Below are 27,086 nucleotides of genomic sequence, written 5' to 3' on the forward strand. Positions count from 1 at the left end.
TTATTAATTTTCCGTATTAATTTTCAATTTTGATGATCTGTCCATTGGTGTAAGTGGTGTGTTAATGGAGAGTCCTTAAAAAAGCTAGGAACAAAGTTACCACATTACCCAGCAATGCCACTACTAGGCATATACCTTGAGGAAGCCAAAGTTGAAAAAGACACACGTATCCCAATGTTCATTGCAGCACTATTTACAATACCTAGGACATGGAAGCAACCTAGATGTCCATTGACAGATGAATGGATAAAGAAGCTGTGGTACATATATATAATAGAATATTACTCAGCCATAAAAAGGAACACATTTGAGTCAGTTCTAACGAGGTGGATGAACCTAGAAGCAATTATACAGAGTGAAGTCAGAAAGAGAAAGACAAATATTGTATATTAATGCATATACATGGAGTCTAGAAAGATGATACTGATGAACCTATTAGCAGCGCAGCAGTGAAGATACAGAGATAGAGAACAGACTTATGGACACAAGGCGGGGGGAGGAAGGAGAGGACAGGACTAATGGGGAGAGTGGCATGGAAACATATACACTACCATATGTAAATGGATAGCCAGTGGGAACTTGCTGTATGCCTCAAGTAACTCAAACTGGGGCTCTGTAACAGCCTAGAGATGTGGGATGGGGTGGAAGGTGGGAGGGAGGTTCAGGAGGGAGGGAGCACATGTATACCTATGATTGATTCATGATATATGGCAGAAACCAACACAATATTTTAAAGCAGTTATCCTTCAAATAAAAAAAATACATTTTTCTAAAAAAGGGAAAAAGAGGGGGAAAAAAGAGACAAAGGCTTTTAGGACGAGAACCTGTGCCCTGGGGAGGGAGTAGTGAAGGAGGAAAAGTTTCCATACACTGGGAAACCCCCTCACAGGTGAGGACAGGAGGGAGCTTTGGAACCTCAGAGGGGAGCACAACAGTGGTTGTCTGGAAGGCAAAATGGAGAGAGATCATCACAGACCTCATTGCTGAACAGCATTTCCTAGCTGAGAAGAAGCTCAGATGCTTGCACCCATGGCAGAAGTTGGGGCAGGGTGCCAAGGCTCACGCTTGGGTGTTGGACCCCAGGGAGAGGACCGGTATTGGTTGCTTTGAGGATCCTTTGACGGGGCTAGTATGACACAGCTGAGGGAGTCCAGAGAGAAGACTGGGCATCCCAGTCAGACAAGATAACGTTGTCAACAGGACGCTAACTCCCTGCACTCACAGACAGTGGCTGTGTGCCCCAGAGACTGCCAAAGCCTGCAAAACCATTAGGAGCACCAGCAATGGCATTAGACTTGACTGTAGTTTACTATCCCAGAGGGGGAAACATAAGCCACTAGCCAGTGCCAAAGCCGAGGAGGGCGCCTGAGGTAGCAGACGAAATGCCACCACTGTGGTCCTGACCCCAGAGGTGGCAGCTGCCACCAGGCTGTGAACAGGTACAGGTTACCGCCCATGCCTTGATGGAAGCCTAGTCAGCTTGGTCTTCCTAGAGACACACGACCTGGGGCCGTTTCCCCTGGAAGAGCGCACGACCTGCCTCAGTCTGTAACAACATCTGCGAAGCCTATACTGCTACAAGCACACCCTGGTACACCTCACCTGTGGATGCCATTCCCCTCTGTCTCCCTCGCCCGAGTGAGCACATGAGCTCTAACAAGCCTTGGTGTTCGCCCCTCATGTCTGGGAAGGTAACAGAAACCCAACGGTGGCCTACGAGAAGAGGCAGGCCCTAAACCAAAGGAGCTGTGTGACTGAAGGAGAGAAGGAGAGTTAGCTCCTGAAGCTGCAGGTGCCGCAGATTGAACCCCCACAGTTAGCCTGAGACTGTAGACTTTGGGGACAGCTGTGGACTTTGGAAGTGTACCTAATGCTCCAAGTACTGGATGTAGTAAGGCCAGATCTGAGATCGAGCTGACCCCACACTGCCCACAACAGGCTCAGAGAAATTTCCAGAAATGTTGGAGGACTTTGGTGTAAGTTTCTCTGAGTGTTCTGGGATGTTGAGCATTGTTTTCACCGATCGTCTTAGGATTTTGTCTTCTGTGCTGTGTGACCTGTGAAGTTTGGTGCTGCAGTAAGGGATCAGGCCTGAACCCATGAGGTGGGAAACCTGATCCAGGACATTGAACCACCGGAGAAATCCCAGCCCCATGGATCATTAGTTGATAGGAGCTCTCCCAAAGGCCTCCATCTCAACACTAAGACCAAACCCCACTGAAAGGCCAGCAAGATCCAGTGATGGGTTCCACACACCAGTCTTTCAGCAAAACAGGAGCACAACTCTGCACATTAGAAGACTGGCTGCCTAAAGCCATGCCAAACCCATAGACACCCCCAGACACACTAAGGATACACCACTGCCCCTCAGAGACACAAAATCCAGTTCCATCCACCGGAACACAGGCACAAGTCCCCCCAACCAGGAAACCCTCACAAGGCACCGGTCCAGCCCTCCCATGGCGGGCAGACCCCACAATTAAGAGGAACTACCACCCTCCAGCCTGCAGAAAGGAGACTCCAAACACAGTAAATTAAACAAATGAAAAGACAGGGAAATATGCAGCAGATGAAGGAACTTGTTAAAAACCCACAAGATTAAACAAATGAAGAGGAAGTAGGCAGTCTACCTGAAAAATGGTTCAGAGTAATGATAGTAAAGATGATCCAAAATCTTGAAAATAAAACCGAGGCACAGATAGACTGGAGTCATGGATTGAGGTATAAAAGAAATCTTTAACAAGGACCTAGAAGAGCTAAAGAATAGTCAATCAGCAATGAACAACACAATAATTGAGATTAAAAATACACTAGTGGGAACCACCAGCAGAATAACTGAGGCAGAAGAACAGACAAGTGAGCTGGAAGATAGAATGGTGGAAATAAATGAAGCAGAGCAGAAAAAAAGAATGAAAAGAAATGAGAACAGTCTCAGAGACCTCTGGGACAACATTAAACACAGAATTTGAATCATATGGGTCCCAGGAGAAGACAAAAGCAAAGGGTATGAGAAGATATTTGAAGAAATTATAGTCAAAAACTTCCCTAAAATGGGAAAGGAATTGGCCACCCAATTCCAGAAAGCCAAAAGAGTCTCATATAGGATAAACCTAAGGAGAAACATGCCAAGACACATATTAATCAAACTAACAGCAACTAAATACAAAGAACAAATGTTAAAAGCAGAAAGGGAGAAAGGGAAAAGCAGCAAGTTTCATACAAGGGGATCTCATAAGTCTAACAGCTGATCATTCAACAGAAATTCTGCAAGCCAGAAGGGAGTGGCAGGATATACCTAGAGTTATGAAAGGAAAAAAAAAAAACAAACAAAAACAAAATCCTACAACCAAGATTATTCTATCCAGAAAGGATCTCATTCAGATTCAGAGGAGAAATCAAAAGCTTTACTGACAAGCAGAATTTAAGAGAATTCGGTACCACCAAACCAGCTTTATTTTTTTATTTTATTTTTTCCAGTGGGTTTTGTCATACATTGATATGAATCAGCCATAGATTTACACGTATTCCCCATCCCGATCCCCTCTCCCACCTCCCTCTCCACCCGATTCCTCTGGGTCTTCCCAGTGCACCAGGCCCGAGCACTTGTCTCATGCATCCCACCTGGGCTGGTGATCTGTTTCACCGTAGATAATATACATGCTGTTCTTTCGACACATCCCACCCTCACCTTCTCCCACAGAGTTCAAAAGTCTGTTCTGTATTTCTGTGTCTCTTTTTCTGTTTTGCATATAGGGTTATCGTTACCATCTTTCTAAATTCCATATATATGTGTTAGTATGCTGTAATGTTCTTTATCTTTCTGGCTTACTTCACTCTGTATAATGGGCTCCAGTTTCATCCATCTCATTAGAACTGATTCAAATGAATTCTTTTTAATGGCTGAGTAATATTCCATGGTGTATATGTACCACAGCTTCCTTATCCATTCATCTGCTGATGGGCATCTAGGTTGCTTCCATGTCCTGGCTATTATAAACAGTGCTGCGATGAACATTGGGGTGCACGTGTCTCTTTCAGATCTAGTTTCCTCAGTGTGTATGCCCAGAAGTGGTATTGCTGGGTCATATGGCAGTTCTATTTCCAGTTTTTTAAGAAATCTCCACCCTGTTCTCCATAGTGGCTGTACTAGTTTGCATTCCCACCAACAGTGTAAGAGGGTTCCCTTTTCTCCACACCCTCTCCAGCATTTATTGCTTGTAGACTTTTGGATAGCAGCCATCCTGACTGGCGTGTAATGGTACCTCATTGTGGTTTTGATTTGCATTTCTCTAATAATGAGTGAACAAATGCTAAAGGAACTTCTCTAGACTGGAAACAAAAGAGAAGGAAAAGGTCTACGAAAACAAATCCAAAACAGTAAAGTAAATGGTAATAGGGTCATACATATCACTAGTTACCTTAAGTGTAAATGGGCTAAATGTTCCAGCAAAAGACACATGTTGGCTGATGTACTCCCTATATATGCTGTCTACATGAGACCCACCTCAGACCTAGGGACACATACAGACTGAAAATGAGAGGCTGGAAAAAGATATTCTATGCAAGCTGAAGTCAAGAGAAAGCAGGAGTAACTGTTCTCACATCAGATAAAATAGACTTTAAAAGAAAGACAATTACAGTAGACAAGGAAAGACACTACATAATGATCAAGAGATCAATCCAAGAAGAAGATGGAAGAGTTATAAATATAATGCACCCAACATAGGAACATCTCAATACATAAGGCAAATACAAATATCGAAGGGGAAATTGACAGTAACACAGTGTTAGTGGGAGACTTTAACTCTCCACTCAAAACAACAGACAGATCATCCAAACAGAAAATTAATAAGGAACTACAAGCTTTAAATGATATGTTGGACCAATTGGACCTAATTTATATCCACAGAATATTTCATCCAAAAATAGTAGGTTTGACTTTTTTTCTCAAGTGCATATGAAACATTCTCCAGGATAGATGACATCTTGAAAGAGACACATGTACCGCTGTGTTCATTGCAGCGTGACTGACAGTAGCTAGGACACAGAAGCAACTTAGATGTCCATCAACAGATGAATGGGTAAAGAAATTATGTTACATATGTACAATAGAATATTACTCAGCCATAAAAAGGATTGCATTTGAATCTGTTCTAGTGAGGTGGATGAACCTAGAGCCTGTCATACAGTGTGAAATAAGTCAGAATGGAAAAACAAATATCGTATATTAACATGTGCATGGAAATCTAGAAAGATGATACTGATGAATGTATTTGCAGGGTAGCATTGGAGATGCAGACACAGAGAACAGACTTGTGGACCCAATGGTGGAAGGAAAGGGAAGGACGAATTGAAAGAGTAACACTGAAAGATGTGTATTACTGGATGTAAAACAGACAGCCAGTGGGAACTTGCTGCATGATACAGGGGGCTCAAACCTGGTACCTCTGAGGACCTAGAGGAATGGGATGGGGTGGGAGCTGGGAGGGAGGGGACATGTGTGTACCCATGATTGATTCATGTTGACGTACAGCAGAAACTATCACAATACTGTAAAGCAATTATCCTCCAATTGAAAATAAAAAATAAAATGACATCAAAAAAGATAAAATACCTATGTATAAACCTAACCAAGGAGATGAAAGACTTATATGGTGAATTATTGTTGTTCAGTCGCCCAGTCGACCCCATGGACTGCAGCATGCCAGGCCTCCCTGTCCCTCACCATTTCCTGGCATTTGCCCAAGTTCATGTCCATTGCATCGATGATACCATCGAGCCATCTCATCCTCTGATGCCATCTTCTCCTTCTGCCCTCAGTCTTTCCCTGCATCAGGGTCTTTTCCAATGAGTTGGTTCTTCAGGTTCGTCAGGTGAACATTGGAGCTTCAGCTTCAGCATAAGTCATTCCAATGAGTATTCAGGGTTGATTTCCTCTAAGATTGACTGCTTTGATCTCTTTACTGTCCAAGAGACTCTCAAGAGTCTTCTCTAGCACCACAGTTTGAAGGCTTTGATTCTTTGGCTGTCTGCCTTCTTTACGGTCCAGCTCTCACAACCCCATGTGACCACTGGAAAGACCATTGCCTTGACTATATGGACCTTTGTCCACAAAGTGATGTCTTTGATTTTTAATACACTGTCTGGGTTTGTCATAGCTTTTCTGCCAAGAAGCAATTGCCTTCTGATTTCATGCCTGCAGTCAACATCAACGTGATTTTATAACTTGAGAAGAGGAGAGGAAAACTGTCACTGCTTCCACCTTTTCCCCTTCTACTTGTGATGAAGTGATGGGGCTGGATGCCATCATCTTAGTTTTTTAAATATTTAGTTTTAAGCTGGCCTTTTCACTCTCCTCCGTCACTCTCATCAAGAGGCTCTTTATTTCCTCTTTGCTTTCTGCCATTAGAACGGCAGAATCATCCACATATCTGAGGTTGTTGATGTTTCTCCCACCAATCTAGATTCCAGCTTGTAACTCATCCAGCCTGGCATTTCTCATGATGTACTCAGTTAAATAAACAGGGTGACAATAAACAGCCTTGTTGTATTCCTTTCTCAATCCTGATCCTGTGAGTTGTTCCATATAGGAACTTCTTGACCTGCATACAGGTTTCTCAGGAGACAGGTAGATGATCTGGTATTCCCATCTCTTTAAGAATTTTCCACAGTTTTTTATGATCCACACAGTCAAATACTGAAATCAGATTGATTATATTTTTGCAGCCAAAGATGGAGAAGCTCTATACAGTCAGCAAAAACAAGACCAGCAGCTGTCTGTGGCTCAGATCATGAACTTCTTATTGCCAAATTCAGACTTAAATCGAAGAAAGTAGGGAAAACCACTAGACTATTCAGGTATGACCTGAATCAAATCCTTTACAATTATACAGTGGATATGACAAATAGATTCAAGGGATTAGATCTGATAGACAGAGTGCCTGAAGAACCATGGACGGAGGTTTATGACATTGTGCAGAGGGCAGTGATCAAGACTGTCTTCAAGAAGAAGAAATACAAAAAGGCAAAATGGTTGCCTGAGGAGGCCTTACAAATAGCTGAGAAAAGAAGAGAAGCTAAAGACAAGGGAGAAAAGAAAAGATATACCCATCTGAATGCAGAGTTCCAAAGAATAGCATGGAGAGATAAGAAAGCCTTCCTCAGTGATCAAAGAAATTGAGGAAAACAGTAGAATGGGAAAGACTAGAGATCTCTTCAAGAAAATTAGAGATGCCAAGGGAACATTTCATGCAAAGATGAGCTCAATAAAGGACAGAAATGGAATGGACCTAACAGAATAAGAAGATATAAAGAAGAGGTGGTAAGAATACACAAAGAACTATACAAAAAAGATCTTCATGACCCAGATAACCATGATGGTGTGATCATTCATCTAGAGCCAGACATCCTGGAATGTGAAGTCAAGTGGGCCTTAGGAGGCATCACTACGAACAAAGCTAGTGGATGTGATGGAATTCCAGTTGAGCTATATCAAATCCTAAAAATGATAATGTGAAAGTGCTGCACTCAATATGCCAGTGAATTTGGAAAACTCAGCAGTGGCCACAGGACTGGAAAAGGTCAGTTTTCATTCCAACCCCAAAGGTAATGCCAAAGAATGTTCAAACTACCACACAATTGCATTCATCTCACATGCTAGCAAAGTAATGCTCAAAATCCTCCAAGCCAGTCTTCAACAGTATGTAAACCATGAACTTCCAGGTGTTCAAGTTGGATTTAGAAAAGGCAGAGGAACCAGAGATCAAGTTGCCAACTTCCATTGAATCATCGAAAAAGCAAGAGAGTTCCAGAAAGACATCTACTTCTGCTTTATTGACTACGCCAAAGCCTTTGACTGTGTGGATCACAGCGAACTGCTGAAAAATTTTAAAGACATGGGAATACCAGACCACCTTACCTGCGTCCTGAGAAATCTGTATTCAGGTCAGGAAGCAACAATTAAAACTGGACATGGAACAGTAGACTTTTTCCAGATTGGGAAAGAGTACATCAAGGCTGTATATTACCACCCTGCTTATTTAAAGTATATGCAGTGTACATCATGGGGAATGCCGGGCTGAATGGAGCACAAGCTGGAATCATGATTGCTGGGAGAAATATCAATAACCTCAGATATGCAGATGACACCACCCTTATGGCAAAAAGTGAAGAGGAACTGAAGAGCCTCTTGATAAAAGTGAAAAAGGAGTGTGAAAAATCTTGCTTAAAACTCAACTTTCAAAAATCTAATATCATAGCATCTGGTCCCATCACTCCATGGCAAATAGATGGGGAAACAGTGGAAACAGTGAGAGACTTTATTTTCCTGAATTTTAAAATCACTGCAGATGGTGGCTGCAGCCATGAAATTAAAAGACACTTGCCCCTTGGAAGAAAATTATGACCAACCTAGACAGCGTATTAAAAAGCAGAGGCATTACCTTACTGACAAAGGTCCATCTAGTGAAAGGTGTGGTTTTTCCAGTAGTCATGTATGGATGTGAGATTTGGGGTATAAAAAAAGCTGAGTGCTGAAGAATTGATGCTTCTGAACTGTGGTGTTGGAGAAGACTCTTGAGAGTCCCTTGGACTGCAAGGAGATCCAACCAGTCCATCCTAAAGGAGATCAGTCCTGAGTGTTCATTGGAAGGACTGATGCTGAAGCTGAAACTCCAGTACTTTGGCCACCTCAGGCAAAGAGCTGACTCACTGGAAAAGACCCTAATGTTGGAAAGATTGGCAGAAGGAGAAGGGGATGACAGAGGATAAGATGGCTGGATGACATCACTGTCTCGATGAACTTGAGTTTGAGTAAGCTCTAGGAGTTGGTGATGGACAGGGAAGCCTGGTGTGCTGTAGTCCACAGGGTTGAAAAGAGTCGGACATGACAGCATCGAAACTGAAACTGAACTGAACACAGTCAAAGGCTTTAGTGTAGTCAGTGAAGCAGAGGTAGATGTTTTTCTGGAATTTTCTTTCTTTCTCTGTGATCCAACAAATGTTGACAATTTGATCTCTGGCTCCTCTGCCTTTCTAAACCCAGTTTCACATCACATGCATATTCGGGTGGTTTGCCATTCTCCCTCCTGTGGACCATGTTTTGTCAGAAATCTCCACTATGACCCATTCATCTTAGATGGCTGTGGATGATATGGCTCATAGCTTCACTGAGTTATGCAAGCTCCTTTTCCATGATGAGGCTGCGATCGATGAAGGGGTTGGTGAGCTATAGAACATTAATAAAAGAAATCTAAGACGAGTCAAGGAAGTGGAAAGATATTTCATTATCTTGGGATAGAAGATTTAGTATGATGATCTGAGCCACAGTCAGCTCCAGTGTTGTTTTTTGCTGACCGGGTAGAGCTTTTCCATCTTTGCCTGTGAAGGGTATACTCAGTCTGATTTTTATATTGATCATCTGTTAATGTCCATGTGTAAAGTTGTCTCTTATGTTGCTGGAGGAGGGTCTTTGCTATGACCAGTACATTTTCTTGGAAAAATTCTGTTAGCCTTTGCCCTGTTTCATTTTGTACTCTGAGGCCAAATTTGCCTGTTACTCCAGGTATCTCCTGACTTCCTACTTTTGCATTCCAGTCCCCTGTGATGAAAAGGACATCTTTTTTAGTGTTAGTCTAAAAAGTTTTCATAGAACCATTCAACCTCATCTTTTTTGGCATCAGTGCTTTGGGAATACACTTGGATTACTGTGATGTTGAATGGTTTGCCTTGAAAACAAACAGATCATTCTGTTGTTTTTGAGACTGGTTCCAAATTGGGAAAGGAGTACCTCAAGCCTGTATATTGTCAACCTGTTTATTTAACTTATATTCAAAGTACATCATGTGAAATGCTGGGTTGGATGAAGCACAAGCTGGAATCAAGATTCCCGGGAGAAATATCAGTAACCTCAGATATGCAGATGATATCACTCTAATGGCAGAAAGTGAAAAAGAACCAAAGAGCCTCTTGATGAAGGTGAAAGAGGAGAGTGAAAAAGGTGGCTTAAAACTCAACATTCAATAAACAAATATCATAGCATCTGGTCTCATTGCTTCATGGCAAATAGAAATGGAAAAATTGGAAGTAGCGACAGATTTTGTTTTCTTGGGCTCCAAAGTCACTGCAGGTGGTGATTGCAGTCATGAAATTAAAAGACACTTGCTCCTTGGAAGGAAAGCTATAACAAACCTAGACAGCAGAGGCATCACTTTGCAGACAAAAGTTCTTTTTCTCTTAGCTATTGTTTTTCTTTTAGTCATGTACTGATGTGAGAGTTGGACCATGATGAAGGCTGAGCACTGAAGAACTGATGCTTTTGAATGTGGTGCTGGAGAAGACTCTTGAGAGTCCCTTGGACAGCAAGGAGATCCAACCAGTCAATCCTAAAGATATCAACCCTGAATATTTACTGGAAAGACTGATGCTGAAGTTGAAGCTCCAGTACTTTGGCCAGCTGATGCAAAGAGCTGATTCAATGACAAGAACCTGATGCTGGGAAAGATTGAAGGCAAAAGGAGAAGGGAGTGGCAGAGGATGAGATGATTAGATATTATCACCAACTCAACGGACATGAATTTGAGAAAACTCCAGAAGAGATGCAAGGACTGGGGAGCCTGGCATGCTTTAGTCTGTGGTATCAGAAACAACTTAGCACTTGAACAACACTATGTTATATGTGGTTTTGACTGTCTAGCCCCAAAGAGATTGACATCAAGAATTTTTTTTCACTAAAATATAATGTCAAGAATGTTTTTCATTAAAATATAATTTATTTACTTTTTACCATGATGAGTTTGTGTGTGTGTGTGTGTGTGTGTGTGTGTGTGTGTTTCTGTGTCTGCAATAAGTAAGACAAAGAGTCTATTCTCCTCCAGGCTCTAAGTGGCAATCTGGAGAACAGAGGTCAGCCTTGTGTCTCTGGACCTGTCAGCAGACAGTCCTGCCACTGTGAGAAGGGCACTGTGACAGAGGCCATTTCCTGTCTTGGTCTCTGGGTCATTTTCTCAGCTCATGATTGATAATTCTAGGATGAGAAGGTTCAGGATGGGGCAAAGAAAAACAACCAAACAAAAATCTGTAGCAGAGGCAAGTAGAAAGTATAGCCCATATAATTCCTCTTTGGGTGTCTTCAGTCTTTTGAGGGAACAAATGTGGTTGACTGTTAGCAAAACTCACCCTAGGCAGCTTTGCAGTGTTCATTTATATTGCACAGTTTATGAGTATGATTCTTCTTAAATATACAAATTCTGAATTTTTAGGAAGTAGTGATTTTCAAATAGAATTCCATGATAGAATTTCCAAATAGATTGCCAAGATAGAAATCAAATGAAAACTTGAAAGTGAATTCATTTTTGAACTAAATGCAGAGGATTCAATTCCATCAATCCTATTTTATGCTCTTCTTCAATAGAATGCGTTCCTTTTCACTCAGAAAATTGCCATCCCTTCTCTCCTCATTCCTGACTTTTGTGCATCTGTGTAACTCTTCATCCTTCTCCCAACTACCCAGGGCTTAATCTTTTTAAAAAATTTCTGGTAAAATGCACATAACATAAAAATTGCTATTTTAACCACTGTCAAGTGTGCATCTCAGGGGTATTACGTACATTCAGGTTATTGTGCAACCGTGACCACCATCCATCCCTAGCAGTCTTCATTTTGTGTAGCTGAAGCTGTGTCCTTTACGCACCATCTTTGCATTGTCTCTGCCTTCCAGCTCTTGGCAGCCACCATCCTCCCTCCTGTCTCTGTGCATTGACTACCCTAGGCACCTCACATAAGTGCAAGCACAGTGGGTCTGCTTATAATTGGCTAACTTCGCTCAGTGTGATGTGCCCAAGCTTCATCCGGGTTATAGCATGTGTCAGTCTGTTGTCTATACATATACATACATTTACATTTAAATCTTTCTGTGTATTGTGATGTTTTGATATCTTAAAAATACTTCCTGATTTGGGCAGCTCCTACCCCTTCCAGAGTTAGCCAGTTCTTAGTGATGGCAAGGGGCCAGCTTGGAGCAGGGCTTTGAGCATACAGTCTATCCAATCCAGAGTCATATCTCATCTACGTGGTGGCTCTTACACCCCAGGAGACGATACTCAGGTGTTGTAATTATCCCAAGACCTGGTACCAGGCCACTGGAAACCACGTGTATAGCTGGAAGCCCACAGGAGTTATTCAAGCTAGCCAAACTAGCCGACCTGAGTTGTTTATCCGGCCTTTTTCCTCGGAGACCTCTGTTGAGATCATGGCCTGAGCATCCCCTCCTTTGTGCTGTCTTCTCCCTCTGGACTACTGTTATGTCTTTCCCATGTAGGCCCGCAAAGCATGCCATACCACCTGTCTCTAGGACCCCAGAGTGAATTAACTTTGCTTCCCTGAGCCTGTCCTGAGCTGCACCTGACTGACCATCATGTGAGCAAGCACATAAAGGCTAGGTGATATTCCAGGTGCATATGCTGTGTTAGGTTTACCCTTTTATCCCTCCGTGGACACATGACTTGATCCCACCTTTTGGCTGCTGTGAATAATGCCGCTGTGAACATGGATGTACAGATACGCTTGAGTCTCTGATTTTAATTCCTTTGGGTATGTAACCAGAAGTGGAATTGCTGGGTCCCAGGGTAGTGTATTTTTAGTTTTTCTGAGGAGCCACCATACCGTTTTCCACAGTGCCTGCATCATTTTGTATTCCCACCAACAGTGCACAAGGTTTTCATTTTCTACACATTGTTGCCAGCATTTGTTAATCATTTTGTTTTTTATTTAAATAGCAGTCATCATAATTGACATGAAGCTGATCTGATTTGCATTTCCCTGGTGACAAATAATGTTAAGTATCTTTTCATGTGCTTATTGGTCATTGTATGTCTCTTTTGAGAAGTGCCTTAAGTCCTTTACCCATTTTTAAGTCAGATTCTTTTCCTTATTTGTTGTTGAGTTGTGGGAGTTCTTTTTATTTTTTGGCTATCAACCACTTATACCACATACATGATTTGTAGATGTTTTCCCCCATATACCGGTTGCCTGTCCATTGTGTTGGGCTTCCTAGGTGGCTCAGTGGTAAAGAATCTGCCTGCCAATGCAGGAAATGCGGGTTTGATCCCTGGATCGGGAAGATCTCCTGGAGAGGGAAATGGCAAACCACTCTAGTATTCTTGCCTGGGAAATCTCATGAATCAGGGAGCTTGGCGGGCTACAATCTATGGGGTCACAGAAGAGTCAGACATGATTTAGCAACTAAATAACAACAGCAGCAATCCACTGTGTTATTGTGTCCCTTGATGTAAAAAAAATAAATAAATAAACTGGACTTTTTAATCTTGATGTAGTCCAGTTTATTTTTTTCTTTTATTGCCTGTGCTTTTGGTGTCATATATAAGAAATCATTACCAAATCCAGTGTCATTAAGCTTTTCTCCTGTGTTTTCTTTGAAGAATTTCGTAGTTTCAAACCGTCCTTTAGGTTTCTGATCCATTTTGAGTTAATTTTTCTATATTGTGTAAGGGTTCAACTTCCTTTTTTTGCTTGTGGGTATCCAGTTTACATAACACCATTTGTTGTAAATACTTTTTTCCCCACTGAATGGCCTTGACATCCTATTGAAGATCATTTGTTATGGCTTAATCACTAGTCCTTGAGTTGTAAATCTTGAGCCTCCTGTGGCCTCCCTGTTTCCTGAATGCCACCTGGGCTACTTTCCTAAAGATACCTTTTACTTCAGCATGACACTGCTTAAAGGAGAAGTTGCTTAAAACAGCTTTTCTCCCAGGTTTTGTGTGTGTGTGTTTTCCAAACTCTTCTCTTAAAACCTTTATTATACTATTGCACTTAAATACTTATTTGACACCTCCCACTTCAAGTTGTTAAGGCTTTACATCTGTAGGTCCTTTTTATTTAATGGGATTAAAAGCTCTAGACACCTAAGTCTGGTAAATACCATGAAACAACCAGAAAAATTCTCTTGCAAAAAGTAGGTCCTCAACTGACTGACTTAACACAGCCTTTGTATAACATTAATAAGGTTATGCAGTATTTGGAGACAGAATATTTGCTGAATCCAATTAAGTTGAAGAAAGATGCTACTTGCTGTTCAAAGTAGTTAGCAAAGCTCAGTTTAAAATGCAGAATAGTCCTTTTATAAAATTTAAACACTATGTACATAGTTCATAGAATCATTTTGGGGTGTTTTCCCAAATGCCAACAGCTCTGAACAGCTTGGTTGTGCTGACAGATAGAGTAGTTGACTCCAGTTCATTATTTTTATTTTCATGAAGGTCTGTACAACATGGCTCAGGTTGCAGACTGCTGGGTATGTAATTGAACAACAGATTTGAGCTTACAGGTGCCACTCATCAATGGTTACTTATTTAGTGAAACTGGAGGAAGCTCATTGGAATAATTGCTGATACAAACACTCTTGTTTCCATAGAAATGCCTTGTTTATATGCAAAGGTTCAGGAGTCTTGTTTATCTTCTTCTAGGGCAGAAATACTCTGAAATTGGTGTTCTTCTCCCCTGTACCAATCAGTTGCTGAGTGCTGGGGAAAGGAAGGCACCTCCTTTTCAGTGGCACAGACCCCTGACTTGGAGTTTGTTTTGGGAATCTTATTACTGGTCTTCCAAGTTCCATTTCCGCCAAGGAGAGGGAAACTGACTTTCTTTAAGGTTAAATGAGCTAATTTTACCTATGATGCAGTTAGATATTACAGTTTTTTGTTATATGAATTTTACTCCCTCATAGTTGGAATGGTAATTCCTTGACTTACTGAAGTGTTATTCTTTTCTGAGTTGCAGAATTTGAAATCTGTGATATGTGTATGTCTTTACATAATAATGATAATAGTGAATATTTCTTAATCACCTTTGGTATATGTGTTTTCCAGATCTTTGCTTTGAGTTGCACCAAAGTAATGGATGAATAGCTTGAATTGTCCCTGATATTACTCATTGTGTGGGAGTGTGTGAGTTGCTCAGCCATGTACGACTCTTTGTGACCCCATGGACTGTAGCCCACCAGGCTCCTCTGTCCATGGAATTCTCCAGGCAAGAACACTGGAGTTGGTTGCCATTTCCTTCTCCAGTATTACTCATTACTTAGGTTTGATTTCATAGCATAACTTTGACATTTCTTATGTGATGTCATATATTTTACCTTTTTATGTTTTCTCTGTCATATAATCAGCTAAACAAAGACTTTTAGAGTATCATAGTCATCTGTCACTGGCAACTTGCAGTGTATAAATACCCTGTTTATTTACAATTAAATTTACTAACTGTGAGTGAGAATCTTTCATCACTTAAGAATTGTAACTACCATGCCGGTCCCAAAGAAAAATCCACCACTTTCCCGTACGCTCTTGAGCTGTCAGTGTGTGACTCAGAGGAAGGTGAGGCGTGCTTTCTGGCACATTGTATTCACTAACATACATGTGTTTTCTCCACAGTAAAACCCACTGTCATTGATGTTGACATCTACGTTAACAGCATTGGTCCTGTGTCGTCAATAAACATGGTAAGAAGCTTCTTTTCTGATCTGATGGTCTTTGTATCAGGTCTTGCTTACGTTCTTATTGTGGATTTCTGTTCGAGATTTATCATGCAAGTTTAAACTCACAATTGACTTGTTAAATATGTAGCGCTTATTGGAAGTTCAAACACTGGAAGTGGTAAAACTCAAGGAGTAGAGATTGCGACACCAGTAGTGATTAAAAAGTATCTCATCCCATGTTTTTCTCTGGTTGTATGCCCAGGAATGGAATTGCAGTGTCTTATGATAGCTCTGTGTTTAGCTTTTAAGGAACCTCCATACTGTTCTCCACAGTGGCTGTACCAGCTTACATTCCCATCAACAATGTAGGAGGAGTCTCTTCTCGCCACACCCTCTCCAGCATTTACTGTTTGTGGATTTTTTGATGATGGCCATTCTGGCTGGTGTGAGGTCATACCTGTGGTTTTGATGTGCATTTCTCTAATAATTAGTGACGTTGAACGTCTTTTCATGTGTCTGTTGGCCATCTGTATGCCTTCTTTGGAGAAATGTCTATTTAGATCTTCTGCCCATTTTTTGAGTGGGTTGTTTGTTTTGATGCTGTTAAGTGTCATGAGCTGTTTGTAAATTTTGGAGACTGATCCCTTATTAGTAACATCATTTGCAAATATTTTCTCTCAATTTGTGGGTTGTCTTTTGGTTTTGTTTATTGTTTCCTTTGCTGTGCAAATCTTCTGTGTTTAAGTAGGTCCCGTTTTAAATTTTTGTTTGTATTTCCATTATTCTGGGAGATGGATCAAAAAAATATGTTGCTGTGATTTATGTAACAGTGTTCTGCCAACGTTCTTCTCTAGGAGTTGTATGGAGTCCAGTGTCACATTTAAGTCTTTAATCCATTTGAGCTTATTTTTGTGTATGGAGTTAAAGAATGATCTATTTTCATTTTTTTACATGTGGCTGTCCAGTATTCCTGGCACCATTTGTTGAAGAGACTGTGTTTTCACCATCGTGTAGTCTTGCCTCCTTTGTTAATTGACCATTAGTGCATGGTGTTATTTTAGGGTTTTCTATCCTATTCCATTGATATGTGTTTCCGTTTTTGTGCTTGAACAATGCTGTCCATCCCCATCTTGTTCACATGTTGTGTACTGTATGTAGATTTCCAGGTGATGTTATGTGCAGTCATTGGCCATGTCTCACGTCATTAAAACTAGGGATGAATATAAATGACAGTTTTTTAATTTTAGTTCATTTTTTCAAGGTCCAAAAGACCTGCCTTTCAGTGTTTCTCAGAAAAGAATCTGAGAGTACTCAGCTTATACTTCTGTCTTCCTGGGGGTAAATATACTACTGCCTGTTTTTTAAACAGGAAAAAGAAAATATGGGGTCAAGTATGTGTGTGATTTCCCTGAATAAAATTTTCAGTATGTTTTCACATACTTATAAGCAAAAAGAGCTCCAGAAGTAACTGTTCCCAGTGTAGAAGTCCTTTCTTGTACAGAGTGCTTGGCTCTTAGGAAGGTGCTGGAATGTTGGAGTCCACTAGTGTCAGGGTCCCCTTCCAGGCATTGTAGGCCAGAGGGGGCCTCCCCAACCAGAGTGTGGAGAGTCTGGAGCAGGCACTTGCTTTGTGGGCCAGTGACCCAACACTGGGCTCTTCTTTATGCTTCCTGCTGCACAGTGGCTCCTGGATTCAGGGGATGCGTGAGGCTGAATGGGGATTGCATAATGCCAGCTTAAGAAGTCTTCCTTTCATTGCAGAGTTCTGTGGATGGAAGGAATCCTTCCAAAATTAATAGTAAAATTGTTTCTTTTCATTGCCCGATATTAAAAGTGCTCATTTTTTCTCTGATGATATAAAGGTTCCATGTGGGGCTGAAATTCTATTTATGGGTCACTCACTTTTAAAAAATCCCCTGTGTCATCCACACACTGGAGATGGTCCACTAGGACAGAGGGGAAATGAATAAAAGAGGGTTCACCCCACACAGCCTATTGGCTGCAGATTGTGAAATGTAAACTGTGACTGTCAACTCTGCCTTTCCCTGACTGAGTAGTCAGTTTCTCAGTTTATTTACCATTCTGAAGTTTTATTTACTTGTATTAGTTCCATAATGCTTTATTCAGACACTGCTTTATGTGTAACACTAAAACAGAAGTGCCTCCAAAGACACATAGTCATAAAATTGTTTCAAGAACAGTTGCTTGAATTTGCATATCTAGGGATTTTCATGAACTCCTGTGACCTTGAGATCTAATTTGTGCCCAGAATCAGTCTTTGCTGCTGGAAATGATAGACTTTTCTGTGTGAAAATCATAGGCTGCAGAGGAGGTTAAAAATAAGCGACAGTCCCCACAGGGTGATAAGGGCTCTGCTAATGGCCAGCACCCCCTTGGAAGGCCCACTGCAATTAGGATAGATTTCTCTGATGAGGTCTTCTCAGCCTGAGATGAGACTCATAGGCGGGGCTCGGCCAGGTGGGGCAAGTGGGAAGTCGGCAGGAAAAAGCAGGACAGCAGATAACATGACGTGACTGGGGACCGGCTGACTTGATGTTTGAAGCCGTGGGGTGGGTGGGCTGGGGAAATGTGGGGACTGAGACTCGGAGGCCGTGCGTGCTGAGAGTTTGGCTTTCCCTCAGCTCTGCCCCAGACAGACTCTGCACTGGGGAGCGTGTGGACACTTCTGTCTGAGTAAGTGCAGGTCAGACTTCACGAGAGATTGGTTCAAATCCAGATTCATAAACGAGCCATCCTGATGCCCAGGGGGTCAGAGCAAAGACAGATTCACTTTCCTGAACGGGGGGGATGTGCAAACCCCTGAGGGAGGTTTCAGAGGCCTCAGGAGGCAAGGGCTTCCTTTTTTTTAATTTAAATTTTTAGTTGTAAAAAGACATTTTTAGGTTCACATCAAAGTTGAGGGGAAGGTGCAGAGATTCCCCATATTCTCCCTGCCTCCACTCATGCATGGCCTCCCCAACTGTGAAAACATTTGTTATAATCAGTAAACTCATGGTGACATGTCGTCTTTACCCAAAGCCCACGATTTACATTAGGAGTCCCTCCTGATGTTGTACATCTGTGAGTTTGGACAAATCTGTAACAACATGTTTCAACCATCACAGTATCATACAGACTAGTTCCACTGTCCTAAACATTCTCTCTGCATCTGCTTCCTGAAGGATGAATATTTTCCAGCCTTTGTGTTCCTAGCACTTTGCTTAGAAGTCAGAATGATAGACGGCTTCTTCTCACATTGCCAAGTATATCACATTTACCCTCTGTATCTATGAAACCAAATGATACAGTTTCAAAAGTATTGTAAAGTGCTTTAATGTGGACCTCATGAAAAAGAAAGGCAATTTAAAAGTAGAGAACTGACTGTTGAGGTGGGAATTGGGGATTGAGTCAGCAATAATAATATAAAAAAAGAAGATGAGAGAGACCAAAGCAAATTAAAAAACACATTATGGGAGAAAGGCACAATTTAGGGAAGTGTACAGGATTTAATGATGTAAATTTTTATTGCAGTTTTGATGATAGCTAAAGCCTGATAAATTTATGACTTCCTCTAAGTATTAATTTAACAATCAAGGGAAGAGAGAAAATGACTTCTTCCTCTTCTTCCTCTTTTCCTTTCCACTTTTCTGCTTCTTTTATTGATAGTATTCATACTGAAGTTTCAATTTCAGACATTCTCCTCCCTTCTAAATAAAATGAAGTTGCATTCAGTCACTTCCTTAACAGAATGTTTTCCATTGTCTTGCCTCTCCTGGAGTTGTTTATGCTTTTTCTAGTTACAGAGAGACTAGAAATGATTCAGATGGGTTGAAGAGAACCTTTTTTATTTTTCTGTAAGCTTCTATCACATCCTCTGTCTTTGTCATTGTGGCAATTGTAGCATATCTAAATGTGCACAGTTCCTCATAGAATCACCCATGATTTGTTTCAAGCCTTGTATGAAAGCTGCATACAAGGGAGCTTGAGAATTTATTTTTGAGAATATTTACCATAAGAGACCTTTCTGGAATAGAACAAAGAAAACGAATGTTTTGATGCCTACTCTGTGCTGTAAGGCCTGTCTTGTCTGATATTCTGTGAGATCATGGTAGAGAAGACACTGCCTTTAGCACTTGTTGGTGAGGAGGGGCTGGAGCTGATCGGATGGAGACCCTGGAGCAGTGTTTCTGACCCCAGCCCACTGTGTCTGTGGTCATCAGAACATGCAGCAGCGGCACCTAGAGAGCTATAGCTTGGGCTTGAAACTTGAGATGGAAGGGGTGAGACTCACTCAAGGGGGTGAGTCTGATGCTGGGATAATTTTCCTTTTATTAAAAATATTAATAGACTTTGTTTTTAGAGCAGTTTAAAATTTTTCCCAGCTCATTGAGATATCGTTGATGTATAACATTATGTGGAGAAGGCAATGGCACCCCACTCCAGTACTCTTGCCTGGAGACTCCCATGGATGGAGGAGCCTGGTAGGCTACAGTCCATGGGGTCTCGAAGAGTCGGACATGACTGAGTGACTTCACTTTCACTTTTCACTTTCATGCACTGGAGAAGAAAATGGCAGCCCATTCCAGTATTCTTGCCTGGAGAATCCCAGGGACGGGAGCCTGGTGGGCTGCCATCTATGGGGTCACACAGAGTTGGACACGACTTGACGTGACTTAGCAGCAGCAGCATAACATTATGTAAGTTTAAGGTGATTGTGTATACCTACGTATTGCAGAATAATTGAAACAGTAACCTTAGTTCATACTTTCATTGCCATGCATGATCGTTTTTTTGGTGAGGTGATAAAAATTTTAAGATCTACTCATTTAGCATCTATCAAGTATATAATAACCATATTGTTAACTGTAGTCACTGTGCTATATATTCTATCCCTGGGACTTGCTTATCTCAATGCTGGAAATTTGTACACTTTGACCAGTATTTACCCATAAGTACTGCCTGCCATCCCTGGAAACCATGGATCTACTCTGTTCTTATGATTTCTGGTTTATAAGATTCTACATATAAGTATGATCATAGAGTATTTGTCTTATTCTGACTTATTTCATGTAGCGTAATTTTAAATTTACAGAAAACTGAGTGGAAATCACAGAGTTCTCATATACTTCTACACGCACGCACACACATACACACACACACAGACACACACATGTGTTCCTTGTATTATTAACATCTTGCCATTACTGTGGTGCATTTTGTTATGAGTGATGAATGGATACTGACACATTATTATTAGGTGAAGCTCATAGTTTACATGAGGGTTCACTTTTGGTCATGTTCCTTCTATGGATTTTCATAAATGTATGATGACATGTATAATGTACTCACCATAACTGTATTGTGTAGAGTATTTTCAGTGCCCTGAAAATCCTCTGTTCATCACTACCCTCCATTTCTTCAAATATTGCTTCTATAACCTTCAATTTCTCTCTTTTCATGTTCTAGGGCTCCAGTCCTGTGACCATTAAGGATTTCTCCCAAGTCCCATTTGTTCCTTATGCTTATGGTTTTATTTCCATCCCTTTGATCTTCATGTTTCAATCAGTGGACACCTTTCAATATACCTTCAGTTCAGTTCAGTCGCTCAGTCATGTCCAACTCTTTGCATCACCATGGACTGCAGCACACCAGGCCTCCCTGTCCATCACCACCTCCTGGAGCTTACTCAAACTCATGTCCATTGAGTCGGTGATGCCATCTAACTATGTCATCCTTTGTCATCCCCTTCTCCTCCTATTGCCTTCAATCTTTCCCAGCATCAGGGTCTTTCAAATGAGTTAGTTCTTTGCATCAGGTGGCCAAAATATTGGAGTTTCAGCTTCAGCATCAGTCCTTCCAATGAATATTCAGAACTGATTTCCTTTAGGATGGACTGGTTGGATCTCCCTGTAGTCCAGGAGACTCTCAAGAATCTTCTCCAACACCATAGTTTAAAAGCATCAGTTCTTCTGTGCTCAGCTTTCTTTATAGTCCAACTCTCACATCCATACATGACTACTGGAAAAACCATAGCTTTGACTTGACAGACCTTTGTTGGCACAGTACTGTCTCTGCTTTTTAATATGCTATCTAGGTTGGTTATAACTTTCCTTCCAAGGAGTAAGCATCTTTTAATTTCATGGCTGCAGTCACCATCTGCAGTGATCTTGGAGCCCAGAAAAATAAAGTCAGCCACTGTTTCTACTGTTTCCCCATCAATTTGCCATGAAGTGACCGGCAATGAAGGGACCGGACACAATGATCTTAGTTTTTTGAATGTTGAGCTTTAAGCCAACTTTTTCACTCTCCTCTTTCACTTTCATCAAGAGGCTCTTTAGTTCTTCTTCACTTTCTGCCATAAAGGTGGTGTCATCTGCATATTTGAAGTTATTGATATTTCTCCCAGCAATTTTGATTCAAGCTTGTGCTTCATCTAGCCCGGCATTTCACATGATGTACTCTGCATAGAAGTTAAATAAGCAGGGTGACAATATACAGCCTTGATTTATTTATTTCCCAATTTGGAACCAGTCTGTTGTTCTATGTCCAGTTCTAACTGTTGCTTCTTGATCTGCATACAGATTTCTCAGGAGGCAGGTAAGGTAGTCTGGTAATCCCGTCTCTTGAAGAATTTTCCACAGTTTGTTGTGATCCACACAGTCAAAGGCTTTGGTGTAGTCAGTAAAGGAGAAGTAGATATTTTTCTGGAACTTACTTGCTTTTTTGATGATCCAAAGGATGTTGGCAATTTGATCTCTGGTTCCAATTTGACCAGAGATCAAAAGGAACCAGGGGAACCAGAACCAGAGGTCAATCTACTTTGCAGCATCCTAAGTCACTGCTCATGTGTCCCTTATCTGTTAAAGACATCTGTTGAGTTTTTTATGTCTTAAATTTTTATTTTATAAATTAATATAGAGTGATTTAATTTTTTCATTATATAGTTTTATGACTTTTAAAATATATAAATGTATGCACCTACAACAGTCAAGATACAGAACATTTCAACTACCACAGAAGCTCCCTCACACTTTCTATTAACAGTCACAACTGACCCTCACCCAAGTACTTGGCAACCACTGATCTGTTTTCTAACACTTCAGTCTTGTTTTTTGAGAATACTATGTGAATGGAATCACATACTTAGTGATATTGGTTCATTTGAAACTGGTTCCTTTCACTCAGCATAATGGATTTATGATTCATCCTCTGTTAATGCTTTTATCAGTATTTTTATATTATTACTGAGATACTGAGTAGTTATGTAGTTATATTAGTCAGGGTTCTCCAGAGAAATAAAATCAATAGGATATATACATATATATGCATACATATATAGTCATATCACATCATATTATAATCCCTCAAGGGAAAGGCAACATGTTTTACTGAGTCCAGAAGTTCAAATGTTAATATTTCATCTGAAAACACTTTCACAGCTTCACCTAAGAATAATGTTTAGCTAAATATCTGGATATCCCATGACACAGTCAGGTTGACACATAAATTTGACCACCAAAGTATTTTTCACTTCTAAAATCTTAGTTTGACAGTTTCTATTAGATGTGCGGTCTCTGCTGAATTTCTCCATCTTACAGTCTTTTTTTGGAACAGACTAATCATTAAAATCACAGCTGATACCTGCAGTATCTGGGCATCTGTGGTGCCATTTCTATTGTCTCTTTCGTTGTTTGGCCTCGTGTTTTTGTTTCTCTTTGATTATGTACGAAAGTTGTAGAGCCTTCAGTAATGTTCCCTCTTGTGTTTGGAGGTCACTACTGTTGTGGGGGCTATTTTGCCGTCCAGCCGAGGCTCAGCTGGGCTCTGGTTCCCGTCTACCCTGGCCCCAGTCTTGGGGATAGCTCTGCAGGAGTCCCAACTGACAGCTTGGATTGCTTCCCAGGGCAGCTCCAGAGTGGTCCAAAATTCTGATTTTTATATTTCCGACAGCATGAAATGGCTGGAAATTCTGCTCTACTTTTTAAGCCATTTTACAACTGCTCTATCATCTCTTACCCATGCAGCTTAGTCTGTGAACGTGTTGAGGGAAAGCCCATGCCGTTTGGCCTATTTCTCTGCCATCTGCTCTCTCTGAAGGCTTGCCCCTCCTGGTCGGGCTGCTTGGCTGCCCCAGACTCGGCTTACTGCGCCAGCTCTGCCAGGTCCCCACTCCTTGCTGCCACTCCCCCAGCTCACACTGGCTGATAGGAGGCAAGTTCTAGGGAGAGGGGCTAAGTGCTGTCCCTGCTGCCCCTGCCATCTTGGTGTTGGACCTCTTCAGATCAGTTTTTAAACGTGTATTTTATCTAGCTTTTCTATTTTTTTGTGAGAGTGTTGGTTTAGAACAAGCTTTCCCATCATAGCCACACACCTTTGATTTAAATTTTTCTGTAGGTGGAATAAGGTTTGATTTCTCATAGTTGGAAAGGAAATAATTTGGAGCCATGAGTTAAGCCCTAAGAAAAATTTCATTTTCATCAAGAAGTTCGTTGAACAACATAGTCACTGTTTTGTTCCACTACCTCTGCCATTTTCAGGCAACTTCAAGATTCCATCTTCCCAAAACTTTTAATCTTTTTGAACAAAGAACTGTTCCAGGTACCTTTTACAGTCTTCCAGGGGATTGACATTATTTTCATTAAGATAATTTGTAAAGACTGAAATAAATGGAAATCTGAAGATGCGATGTCTGGTGAATATGATGGGTGAATCAGAACTTCCCAGCCAAAAAAAAAAAAAAAAAAAAAAGAACTTCCCAGCCAAGCTGTAACAGTTATTCCCTGGTCAGCAAGGAAACATGCAGTCTTGCATTATTCCTATGAATGTTTGTGTTTTTTGTTGACTAATTCTGGACGTTTTTCATCAAGTGCTGCTTAAAGATGGTCTGATTGGGTGCAGTACTTGTTGGAATGAATTGTTTGATTTTCCAGAAGGAGCTCATAATAGAGGACTCTTTTCCAGTCTTACCATATGCCTTCTTTTGGATGACGACTGGCATTTGGTATAGTTGGTGGTAGTTCATTTCGCTTGCCCCACAATCTCTTCCATTTCACATAATTGTACAGTATCCACTTTTTATTGTCTGTCACAATTTGCTTTAAAAACAGAACATTTTTCTCACACTTAAGTAGAGAGTTGCATGCAGAAATACAATCAAGATTTTGTTCATTTAACAGATGTGGAACCCAAACATCAAAGCGATTAACAGACTCAAGCAGGTACAAATGATTTTCAATAGTTGATTTGGATATTCTGAGTTGTGTCAGCTATCTGCTGCATGGTATAATGTTGATTGTTCTCAATCAATATCTAGATGTGGTCGCTGTCAACTTCAATGAGTCTACCAGGCTGTGGAGCATTGTCCAACAAGAAATCCCCAGCATGAAACTTTTCAAACCTCTTCTGACCCATTCAGTCAGTCAACAGCACCTTTTCTGTACACTGCACAAATCTATTTTTTTGCATTTCAGTTGCATTTTTCCCTTTCTTGAAATAATAAAACATAATATGCCAAAAATGTTTCTTTTTTCTTCCCTGTTCAGTACTAAAATGGCTACACAAAAATTCACTAATTTTGATAAGTTTTTTAAGATGCATGCTGATACGACAGCTGTCACGATAGTCTAACAAAATTGCTTCAAATGAAGTTAAGGAAAACTAAGCACAACTAGAGCCATCTTATGGGAAAACCAAGCAAAATTTTTGGCTAACCCCATATTTATATATATTTATAAAGTGTGTATTTTTGAGATTTGGTTCATCACTAGATGTAAAGCCCTTTTCCAGTGCAACAGCAGTAGAAATAATAGTGTGTATCTAAAATAAACACATTATTAAATAAACTAATAGAATATGTTGAAAGAGCCACACAGTATAAGTGGGAAAGATTTCTGAAACTTAAAAAAAGTTTCTAAGAATGAGAAAGAAGATGGTATTTAAAGGCTTTAAAAACTCATAAAGGCTTTTTGAACCAGAGATCTTGTGAACCCGTCTGTAGCAGGTTCCCATTTTACGTGAGCCCTTGAAGGCCAACACCTACAGCTCTTTTTGGCCCCCTGGGACTCAGTTGAAAGGCCCTGATGAGTGTCTCAAATGAATGAATGAAAAAAACCATCTTCCCTTCTGCCTGTCTCCATATGTACCCACTGTGCATTTTTGAGTGTTAGTGTGCACACCTTGCATACTCATACGCTTCTCATGTCTTAGGTCACATTTTCATTAATGAGTGGGTCTTGCTCTAATCGTGTTAGTTAACACCTGCCTTGTTCTAATTGTATTAGTTAACAGTTTTTCAGTGCTTTCACTGCTGCAAGAGCTTAATCCTGACAGTAAACCTGTGGAGGCTGTTGATAGCATCAGCCAAGTTTATGGCTGATAGAGCTTAAGGTGTAGGACCCTTAGGTCCTGTCTCAAAGACTGTGCATCTGGAAAGATGATATAACAGATACCCACTCTTTAAAGGAAATCAGTGGAAGCTATGCTAATAGGCATGTGCACGCAAGAGTGTGTGTGTGTGTGCTCAGTCATGTACCAATCTTTGGAACCCCATGGACTGAAGCCCACCAGGCTCCTCTGTCCAGGAAATTTTCCAGGCAAGAATACTGAAGTGGGTTGCCGTTTCCTAATCCAGGGGATCTTCCTGACACAGTGATCAAACCCGCGTCTTGTATCTCCTGCATTAGCTGGTGGATTTTTTGCCACTGGGCCACCTGGGAAGCCCATGCTAATGGGCTTGTCAGTGTAAAAGCAGTGCATTTTAAACAGACTGTTTTTCCTCTTTTGTTTGTTCTCCCATGTCTCTGAACTTTTCACTACTTTATACAAAATGTCTTAAAATGCCTTGTTGCGTGGCGCAGTTGTACCCCTTTGTGAATGAATGTGAACTTTTCAGCAATTCAAGAACACTGAAACAGCTCTAGTAACTTCAAACTTTCTGTTCTTTGTCAATTGTGATCTTGCACACCAACTCTGTCAGATGTATGGGTAGCTTAGTTTTCTTTTCCTCTTGAACTTTTTTCATTCTGCTGGTTATTTCTCAGTTGGTATTCCTTATTCTCCATAGTATGGGCTATATCACGTACCACTGAAAAGAGCACCATCTTTAAGTTTACTGTAAAAACTGTTTTCTGAAAGGGAGGGCTCCCCAGCTCTGCCAACTCAGAGTCATATGTTGAAGTCTTTTCCCCAGTACATTAGAATGTGAACTATTTGAAAATAGAGTCAATTTAATTAATTAAATTAAGTGTAATTAATTAAGATGAGCTCATATTGGAGAGGGTGGCCTTAAACCGATGTGACTGGTGTCTTTATGAAAAGGGGAAGTTTGGAAACAGACGTGCGCATGAGAACACCATGTGGAGATGAAGGCAGAGTTCTTCAAGCTGAGGGATACCAAAGATGGGCAACAGGCCAGCAGCAGCTGGGAGAGAGGCCAGGACTAGATTCTCCCTCATGGCCCAGATGGAGCCAGCCCTGCTGACATCTTGATGTTGGACGTCAGCCTCCAGGTTCTGAGATAATCATTTCTGTTGTCCGAACCACTGGGTTTTAGGTGCTTTATTATGATAGCCCTAGCAACCTAACACAGGGCCTGTCC

At 41.0% G+C, this 27,086-nt stretch overlaps 1 protein-coding gene across 1 annotated transcript in view; it reads left to right on the forward strand.

The window, feature by feature from the left end:
- Positions 1 to 255: 255 nt before the first annotated feature.
- LOC122454822 (gamma-aminobutyric acid receptor subunit gamma-3) overlaps positions 256 to 27,086 on the forward strand; it is a 774,851-nt gene continuing 748,020 nt past the window's right edge. The window contains exons 1-4 of the mRNA XM_043489452.1: positions 256 to 260; positions 1,897 to 1,903; positions 10,077 to 10,083; positions 15,447 to 15,514. Coding sequence (XP_043345387.1) covers positions 15,512 to 15,514 — 3 coding nt within the window. The 5' untranslated portion in view covers positions 256 to 260; positions 1,897 to 1,903; positions 10,077 to 10,083; positions 15,447 to 15,511. The remainder of the gene's footprint in view (positions 261 to 1,896; positions 1,904 to 10,076; positions 10,084 to 15,446; positions 15,515 to 27,086) is intronic.

The sequence above is a fragment of the Cervus canadensis genome, chromosome 17 (assembly GCF_019320065.1).
Source record: "Cervus canadensis isolate Bull #8, Minnesota chromosome 17, ASM1932006v1, whole genome shotgun sequence".
In the NCBI taxonomy this organism is placed as follows: Eukaryota; Metazoa; Chordata; class Mammalia; order Artiodactyla; family Cervidae; genus Cervus; species Cervus canadensis.